The sequence below is a fragment of the Mastomys coucha genome, unplaced genomic scaffold (assembly GCF_008632895.1).
Source record: "Mastomys coucha isolate ucsf_1 unplaced genomic scaffold, UCSF_Mcou_1 pScaffold23, whole genome shotgun sequence".
NCBI classification, from domain to species: Eukaryota; Metazoa; Chordata; class Mammalia; order Rodentia; family Muridae; genus Mastomys; species Mastomys coucha.
Window position 1 is genome coordinate 115,607,543 of NW_022196906.1, and position 9,721 is coordinate 115,617,263.

The 9,721-nt window shown below is 51.0% G+C and overlaps 1 protein-coding gene across 11 annotated transcripts in view; it reads left to right on the forward strand.

Annotated features, from left to right (window-relative positions):
* Positions 1-4,223, forward strand: part of Trak1 (trafficking kinesin protein 1) — a 169,131-nt gene extending 164,908 nt beyond the window's left edge. For all 11 annotated transcript variants that reach the window (XM_031345664.1, XM_031345666.1, XM_031345656.1 and 8 more), the window contains one exon: positions 1,477-4,223. In XM_031345664.1, coding sequence (XP_031201524.1) covers positions 1,477-2,239 — 763 coding nt within the window. In that variant the 3' untranslated portion in view covers positions 2,240-4,223. The remainder of the gene's footprint in view (positions 1-1,476) is intronic.
* The last annotated feature ends 5,498 nt before the right edge of the window (positions 4,224-9,721 follow it).

Genomic DNA, 9,721 nt, shown 5'->3' on the forward strand with positions numbered 1-9,721 from the left:
CAGGCCTCAGACTGCCCCCAAGTATGTCTTTCCCCAGAAGTAGCTTCATGAGGGGTGGGGCAGAAAAGCCTTGGAAATGAAGGGTAAAGGGACAGGGGACTGTCTTGCTTGAGGTGGGAAGAAATGCAGCAAGAGGTGGGGAAAAGCCCTGAAAACCTTTGCAGGGATGGCCACACCCATCACCCATCTCGTCTAGAACATTCTTACCTTCTAGCAACTCTCAGCGTTTGCAAAAACCTTGCCTGCGCCGGGAGAGAGCTGCTGTGCTCTCTCCAGGTACTCCCAACTCTGCAGAATCTCCTCTCTCAAGCTTGTATGCAATGAGCTGTTCTGTGGCTCCCACCCTGTGCCCACCAACATTGGCTGGGGAGACTACCTGAATGTGGGGTCACATGGCACCTCTAGCTATCTTTCTCATTCCAAGGGAGGGTCTTCTCCAGATGGTGTCAGTTCCCTTCCTGTTTCTAGCTCTGGTACCTGCCCAAGGTGCCTGGGCCTCCCCTGAGCAGCCTGGGGGAGAGGGTTCTGACTAGGTCCTGGGGACTGCTCAGTTGGCCTATTGCTAGGGAGGCTGACCACTCCAGCTGAAGGCGAGAGCCAGCAGCCACTGACATCAATTGGTCCCATGAAGTAGTGACAGTAGGTTCTCTTTTGTCCCTCTGCACCCTCTCAGAAGCAGGGCAGATTTCCCTGAAAGCCAGCTTTATGAGCACAGACTGCTACTTCTCCCTGTTGCCTGCATCCTGGTGGCTCTCCCAGCTGGATCACAGATGCTGGGACCTCCCAGGTCTCCAGTCAACAGGCCATGGTGGATGGGCGTGGCCTGGTCAAACACTGTGGGGTTTTGAATGTTACAAATCCTAGACAGATTGATAGCGTTAGATGTGGCCTCCCTCCCCTGCCCTGGCCAGTCCACAGCATCCCAAGGCGTTTGCGCAGTGGGAAGCAGGAGCTGGAACAGCAAGGAGCAGAGGCTGTTCTGTACCTCGGCTGCTCCTTTGCAGTTCCTATCACAAGCTCTCATACTCGCAGCCCTGGTTTGCAAGATCAAGGTTTGGGAAAAAGTACTATTTGGGGTAATTTGGTTGCTGAAGAATTTGCTTCCTGCCCTGTCCTGACAGTGGTGGGGCCACTTCACATGTGGGTTCAAGTCCAGGATTGTCCACTGACTAGCCAAGCACAGCACTGAGTATGCCCACTGAACTTAGAGCCTGCTGCTTCATGTACAGAGGCAACAGATGGTTCTGGGATAAGTAAGGGACTATGTGTGGCTTCCTGTTAACTCCAAGCACAGTCCTATGTAAACCCCCTCTCCCCCTGGAAATGAGGAGCAGATGCAGACAGAGGTGCCACAGGGCACAGCAGGAGGTGTCCTTGCCCACCCCAAGCTTCTTCTGCACCCCCGGCAGGAGACTGGGCCACTGATCGGTCCAAAGCCATCTTTCTGATGAATAACCAGCACTCCCTTTCTTTCAGCCTTAACTCAGCCCCAGCTCCGGCTTGTAGCAGCACCAGCCACTTGAAATCCACGCCAGTGGCCACGCCGTGCACCCCGCGGAGACTGAGCCTGGCCGAGTCCTTCACAAATATCCGCGAGTCCACAACAACCATGAGCACGTCCCTGGGGCTGGTATGGTTGTTGAAGGAACGAGGCATCTCAGCGGCTGTGTACGACCCCCAGAGTTGGGACAGAGCTGGCAGGGGCTCCCTCCTCCATTCCTACACCCCTAGGATGGCTGTGATCCCGTCCACCCCACCAAACTCCCCTATGCAGACGCCCTCAGCCTCCCCGCCCTCCTTCGAGTTCAAGTGCACGAGCCCTCCCTACAACAACTTCCTGGCTTCCAAACCAGCCAGCTCCATCCTGAGGGAGGTGAGGGAGAAGAAGCCCGTGCGGAGCAGCGAGAGCCAGACAGACGTTTCTGTCTCCAACCTTAACCTTGTGGACAAAGTCAGGAGGTTTGGGGTGGCCAGAGTGATGAACTCAGGACGAGCCCATATCCCCACCTTGACTGAGGATCGGGGACCTCTCCTCTGTGGACCGACAGGGCCCGCACAAGCTCTTGTCCCTGGGGGCCTGGTCCCCGAGGGCCTGCCTCTGGGGTGCCCCAGCGGCATCCGACGGAATCGAAGCTTCCCCACCATGGTCGGGTCCAGCGTGCAGATGAGGGCCCCCGTGATACTCACCTCGGGCATCTTAATGGGTGCTAAGCTCCCCAAACAGACTAGCTTGCGGTGAGGCCGGGGATCGCTGCCCTATCTGCTCCCTGCCTCCTGTCCCCGACAGAGCACTTACACCCTGTCTCCTCTGAGGTCTCTTTCTCCTGAGCTAGACAGATCAACCGTGTGCCTCGGAGGGGGGAGAGTGGAACTCCATGTGGTGTGTATACAGGACTTGGGGACCTTGCGTCTGCTCTCTCTCTTCCAACCCACAGGAAGTAATAACCCTACAAGGTCACAGTCTCATGAGGATAGCACCTGAGCTCACTTGGGGGAAGGTGGCATCCTTTCTTCCTTCCTTTTAAGAAGCACTGAAATTCCCAGGGCTGTTCTTATCCCATGGATAGGAATCTGGTGAATTCTGCAGAAGACTGTTGGGTCGCACACTAGCTGCCAGGTGGCACAGGTCTCCTCGCTCACCTGTGACAGCCTACAGGGCTGCCTGCCATCAGAGAGCTGATCTTCCAGTTGTAGGTGGCCCAGCTTCATCAAGGTCTGCACTATCCTGCCCCGACGGACTGTCTGTTCTCTGGACTTCTTTTCACGTCTCTGACTTGAAGTTACCTTGCATTTCGTCACAAGTGGTCAGGGTTAGAGCCTGATGCGAAAAGAATGTATTGACACTCCGACGCGCCATCAGGTGGCCCCTCCGTGTTCTGTGTGGTTGTTTTTATTTTTGTTCTCCCCCCATTTCTAAAATTTTTATTTGCAGGGAAGTCTTAGTACTGGCAGTTTCTCTTGGCTCTGACGCCAAAGTGCGGATGGCATGCACGCTAACCCGCTAATGACACAGCTTATTCCTGGGACCCAGTGTCACAGCCAGGGTGATCTATGACCAGTTCTCATTGTAACAATAGGGTCACACAGAAAGGGGGACAGGACTGTTAAACCTATACACAGCGGAGGGGAAGGGCCGAAGTCACAGCACACCTCAGGGCATCCTGGGCCGAGGTGTGTCAAGCTTGATGGCTGCTGTTCCCTTTCCACTCTGAAGGGAGCTCGGGCCTCATGGTAGAGGCGCGTGGCCTTTCAGTGGCTGCAGTTTTTAGTCCTCTTGTTTCAAAACTAGAATTAAGTTTCCTCCCCTTCCCCCAAGTCCATTGTCCCCTCATCCCATTCCTGCCCATAGGAAAAGATCAGAGGTGCTTATGAATGGAAGAAGTGTAGCCAGTGAGTGGCCTGGGTTGTTACTGTCACCTGTGCAGTTATGAACTTTTATTTATTATCCATGTGTGCTGTATTTTAATCAGATGCCGTCTCTGCTTCCAGCTCAAGCCTCTGTGTGTGTGTGTTTGTGTGTGTGTGTGTGTGTGAGAGAGAGAGAGTGAGAGAGACAGAGACAGAGAGAGAGAGAGAGAGAGAGAGAGAGAGAGAGAGAGAGAGAGAGAGAGATCCAAGCCCAGGTATTATTATTTATTTACTTTTGTCTGAGGATGGCTGTACATCTGTGTGTCACATGGTCACCTGCCCTAGACATCGGTGGAAGGATAGCATCCTGTGTACAAGAAGTTGTCACACGAACAACTCCCCACCCTCAGCAAAAGATGTGTCCTTGAATGGAGTGAAGGTCACTTTATGCCCATCAAGGATGCTTTGAGAAGGTCCCCAAGCAGCAAGCTTCAGTCCCACAATTTCAAACTATTTATTCTCCAAACAGAGTGCCAGTTCATCACGTTCTCTGCTCTCCTGGCTGCCGCGAATACGTGCAGACACTCCAAGTCACGTACATTTTATTTGAATGTATTTTAAAGCGGTAGGTAGAAGAGCAAAGGAGGGTGACAACCTTGGCTTGGATGGACCACGTCCCATGTTCAGAGAGGCCTCCCGTCCGCACTGGAAACACCAGTGTAAGAACTGGCCCTTTAGAGGTCATGATGGTAGCATTAGCAAACCGGTGATCAACATTAAGCAACACTACCAAAAAGTGTGTAGTAATACATCAAGATCAGCAACAGGACTTCATTCACTAATGAATATCAATAAAACAAGCTTGAAGGATGGAACCCTTTTGTCTCTTCTTAGTGTCTGTGTGTGGTTATGTGCATCTGAATGCAGTTGCCCTTAGAGGCCAGAAGAGGGCAGTGGATCCCCTGGAGCTGGAGTCACAGGTCGTTTTGAGCAACCTGACATGGGTGCCCGGAACCAGACTCTGGTCCTCTGCAGAGGCAGAAAGCGCTCCACACCCGAGCCATCTCTCTGTCCTTGGTATGCATCTATCTTCTCATCAGGAAATCCATCTCTTTAAGAGTGGAAGGCATTTGGGTCTTGGGGGACAGTAAATGAAAGGTATATACTCCACAATCTCTCACCCCCACCCATCCTTTCCCAACATAATAGCATTCCATGGACAAGTTCCCTGCCAGACCCTGATGCATTTTTCAGGGCTGCATGCTGTTCCACTGAAGACAAATTCAGTTCTGTGAACACACGCATCCTTCTATGAGCCAGTCCTCTCCAGTAACAGAGTTGATTCTCATCTTTTATGGTTACAGCACATGATGAACAAAGCCTTCTCGTGTAAGGGATTTCCCACACAGGTGTGACATCACGGAGAGACTCACCAGAGAGGTAGTGTCATATTTCTTGCCATAGAATTCTGCTAATAGACTTAGGAACCAAGAGTGCTAAAGGCTACCAGAAGTTGAGGAAGAAAGACCAGACTTACTGTTGCCTCTGGGAGGTATATGCTGGGGGTGTGGCATCATGAGTGTCAGGGATGTTGGGGGCGTGGCTTCATGAGTGCCAGGGACACTGGGGCATGGCATGATGAGTGTTGGACACTGAAGCTGTGGCATGAATGCCGGGGACACTGGTGTTAAGAAAATTGCCAGGTTCAACCATTTGTTAATGATGACCTCGAGCAAGCCACTTACTGTCTTTGGAGGCCTCACCCTTTTAATCTGTAAGGAGAGGATGATAGCTCTACCACGTGAGATATGAGGCAGGGGTATTTATTTGAACAGAGGGAGCAGCTGATGAGGGGCAGAGTGTGTTTGAGTGAGTGAGGCAGTGAGGCAGCCCGCTGGTGGGTAAAGGCCATGAGAGAGAATTTACTTTCTCACTGCTGCGACCCATTACCTGACAGGAAGCACTTAAAGGTGGGGAGATACTGTTTTAGCTTGCAGTTCAAGAGAATACTATCTGTCTATCACAGTGGGCAAAGATGGCGGCAGGAGCATGGGAGACATCTGGTCACATTGCACTGGCAGACAGGGAGTGAGGCTGGGCTTGCAAACCTCAGGACAAGTCACACTGACCACTTCTTCCAGTGAGACGTGGCATGCTTAAGGCTCCTCCACAACCTTTCCAAACAGCTGGGGACCAAGTGTTCAAACACGGAATGGGTGGGGAACAGTTCACACTGAAGTCACAGTAGAGAACAACTGTAGAAGGTATGGCAGGTTCTGGTGCCACCCTGGGCTCATCTCTTCCCTCCACATACTGATGCAAGAGGGAGCTGGTCCTCGGCACCTCCAGGTGCAGAACAGGAAGTTCCCTACTAAGCTGCAGCTTGCAGGGACAGGGAATGTTCCTGCCAAGTCAGTGTGATTTTTGGATGCTACAAGGGACCCTCTGAGTTGGGGGGGTCACATGTATCTTTTAAAAACATTTTTTCCTCAGTTCTTTTGAGAATTCCATACAATGTATCTTAATCATATATTCACTGCCAACTCCATAACTCCTCCCATACCTACTTCCATCTCCCCACCACCCCCAAGTTCAAGCCCCACATCCAGCCTAGGTTGTTCAACCCAAGGACAGGTGTCCCTGAAAAGGCCAATACTAGAACCAGGAAACAAAGATGTTTCTTGGTTTTCAACTTTGAGGGAAGAAAAGGCTAAGTACAGAATTTGGTGTGGGACCAGACCCGGAGGGGAAGCTTGCTGGACCTGTTTTCATCTCTCTGCCAGTCCTGGGCAATCTCCACCTTACCGCTCGTAGGCTCACTAGTCAATTACCCATGACAAGAACTGAGTGGTCTGAAGTTCTTGCAACAGACAAGGAACAGGAGGGGTGGAGGTTCCAGTATTCATTATGCATTTGATTCCCCTTTTCTAGCGGTCTGAGTTCCAGGTTGTGAGGAAAGCCTGGGATGAGTCCTAGGATCCAAGGACAGATGGTCCAGTTTTACAGGGGTGATGCACAGCCCTGCCCTAAGGCTCACCTCCACCACAGGGCCACGATCCCCCTGAGCAATGGGGAAGGAGACATGGCCAACCTCACGAAGATGTGAGGATTCACTACCACTCACTGCCCGGAAGCAGGAAGGCAGGTGTATCCCAGAACCTTGTGGAGGGGACCAAAGAGAACAGCAGAGGCACTGCATTCAGAGCCTGATACCATATTGGAGAAGGCTGGCAGAGGGAGGCATCAATATGAATTCCCTGAAGCGTACGAAAGGGATTAATTTAAGATATGGGGTCAGAGGAGAAAATGATGTTTGTGTCTGCTCTCTTGGTTCAATCATAGCCCAAGAGAAGTTTGTTTCCACGACCAGTTGAGGGCGCTCGGAGACAAAAGAAGGCTTGTTGGCACTGGGACCTGGACAACTGATCACCTGATCAGGCATTTGCTCTTCCCTGAAAAGCAGTTGAGGCCAGTTCCCGTCTCACTCTTACCCCCACTCAGGCCACCACTTGTAAAGGGGTTTTGCTTGGGTTCAAGGTTGGGAAAAACACCCAGGGAGTAGGACTGGCTTCTCAGTGGCTTCTCTAGTGGTGGACTGGTTGGCTCTCCCTCTTAGAGGCTCTATGCACCCACTTAGCAGCTGCCTCAGGCTGCTCTCAGGATCCAGACAGACTCTAGTGGAGTTTGTGAAGGGGCAGCAGAAGTGGTCATGAGTGCAGGAAAGTGGGTCCCTGTGCTTAGGACATCAGGAAGTCATGGGGCCAGAGAGGTACAGCAATGAAGCAAACCTCAGCATCCAGTTGGGGAGGAGACACTTCACACACACACACACACACACACACACACACACACACACACTTGACACCACACCTGGACCATCCAGAAAGCACCTTAGAGATAGTTATGAAAATGTTATGTTATTATGATGCTATTAGAAGATGCTATTAGAAGGGCTGGAGAGATGGCTCAGAGGTTAAGATGCTCTTCCAAAGGTCCTGAGTTCAAATCCCAGCAACCACATGGTGGCTCACAAGCATCCGAAACGAGATCTGACGCCCTCTTCTGTGGTGTCTGAAGGCAGCTACAGTGTACTTACATATAATAAATAAAAAAGGATGCTATTAGAAACTGTTAGGTGTTATTTAGATGCTCCTTTAGATGGGCTTGGACATTGGCCCATCTAAAATCAACTTTAATTGCTAACTTGACACAACTTAGAATCACCTGGGAAGTCTCATTAAAGGATTGTCTACATTTGGGCTGGCCTTTGGGAGTGTGTGTGTGGGGGGAGGGGAGTCTTAATTAAGGTAGTCAAAATGGCATGATCCAACACTGTGGGCAGCAACGTTCCCTAAGCAGGGGTCCTGAATTGATTAAGAGTAGAGAGGATAAGCCAGGGATGTGGGTGCTAGTCAGCTGTCTCTACCTCAGTCGGGCTTCACTGAGGCTGGATGGTCTTACAACGCATCCCAGGCTTGCCAGCTCTCTAGAGCACACATCAGGCCTTCCCATTGCTGTGTTTCCAGTTCACCTCACTCTGCTAAATGGACAACTTTACCCCTCTCCTACAGTGAAAACAGAGACACTGCACAGGATGGCCCCTGTCTCCTGTGTCCAGGCCCACAAGCTTGCTGGCTGCTGTCTCTTTGGTTTTTTTTCCCCTCTGTCTTCTATGATTCTGACCCATTTCTACATGAATTCTGTGGGTCTCCTCTCCCCCTCTCTTGGGACCCACCCTATTTCAGCCATTTCTGTGCCTTCATTTTCCTGCCTTTTAAAAGATTCTTTATGAACCATTCAAAGTTGATGTACGAGTAAGACAACAAACGGGATATTCTTGGCATTCACACAAGCTAAGCCTCTTAGTTGTAAATGCAAGAAACCTACTCTGGGTGGGTTAGAGCAGCAGTTCTCAACCAGTGGGTCATGACCCTTCCGTGTCAAACAACCCTTTCTCGGGGATTGCCTAAGACAGTTGAAAACACAGATATTTATTTACATTACAGTTCATAACAGCATCAAAATTTATAGTTATGCGGTAGCAACAAAAATAATTTTATGGTTGGGGAGGGGCTCACCACAACGTGAGGAACTAGGAAGATTGAGAACTGCTGGGGTTAAAGGTTTTTTTTTAAAGGTTTATTGCAGGATAATGATTACATACAGGAGCCGCCCTAAAGTCAGAGAATCAGACTTAGTGGCCAGGGAGGAAGGAGCATGACAGAAGACCCCACCACCAGGAGACCATTGACCCTGTGGCCCACACTGCTGACAGTGGAGTCCACTGTCCTAAGCCTATAGACGGGTATTAGGAGCCTAGCTGCAAAAGGGTAGGCGGAGTGGGGGGTTCTTCTTCAAACAAAGACTCATGCATGACCCCCAAAGGAAGGTGCAGGCAAATGGGAGACACTCAGCCTGTGTTTTGTTCCTCCTAAACCCTGTCTGGGCGCTCAGCAACCTGTGGGTGCTTTGACCTATGAGCTGCAGCAGCACACCCAGCATGGGAGACGAGGGGAGGCCGGTCGCACTGATTATGAATTTGTTGCCTCCCAGCTGCAGATCTGTGTTTACTGCTTCGCTACAGCTGGGGTTTTGTGAACCACATCCCTGGAGACTTGCCTCTTCCTGTCCATGTCCTTGCCCATTACCCACATCCCAGCACCTCCCTACCCAACTACAGTGTGAGGTTTTCCCCTGTTCCCACCACAGGGTGTCAGTGTTGTGTAGCGGCTGCCTCTGATTAAAGCCTCCCACTTGGGAGAGAAATCTTGTAAGACAAACGCATGTAAAAGAGACATGAAACATCGAAGTATTTTAGGGCAGGATGTTTATTAGGAAGTAAAACGACAGGGTGCTCTAAAAGGAAGTGATGCACTCCATCCTGAAGGGAAGCTACTTAGGACAGGAAGCCAACAACTCAGAGTAGCTTCAGGAAGTCCCTGAAACTGACCAGATTCAGTAGACTCCTCCCTCCCCAAGAGTTCCCAAGCAGCAGACTACTAAGAGTTGCTCTCAGACAAGCGAAGCTGCTCATGGGAGGCTGGGACCAGCTGAGCCACCTGGAAAGGACTGTTCTCCACCTGCAGAGAGGCCTGCAGGATGTGCTCCAGGCTCCCAGCTTTGCGAGCTGTCACTGTGCCGGGGTGGGATTTGGTGATGCAGCTGTCACTGAGCCATTTCTGCTCCTGTAAGTAACCCCTCACCCATATTCCAATAGATCTTATTGGTTCACCAAGCTGGACTTTGGCTCTCCCGTACTCTGGTTTGTCCTTGGTTCCCTATCTTCTCTCTGAGGTTAGTGGACATTTATTTGTTCATGTCTCTCCAGGAATAGGTTCCTACAACAGCAGCCACAGCCCTCCTTGAAGGAAGA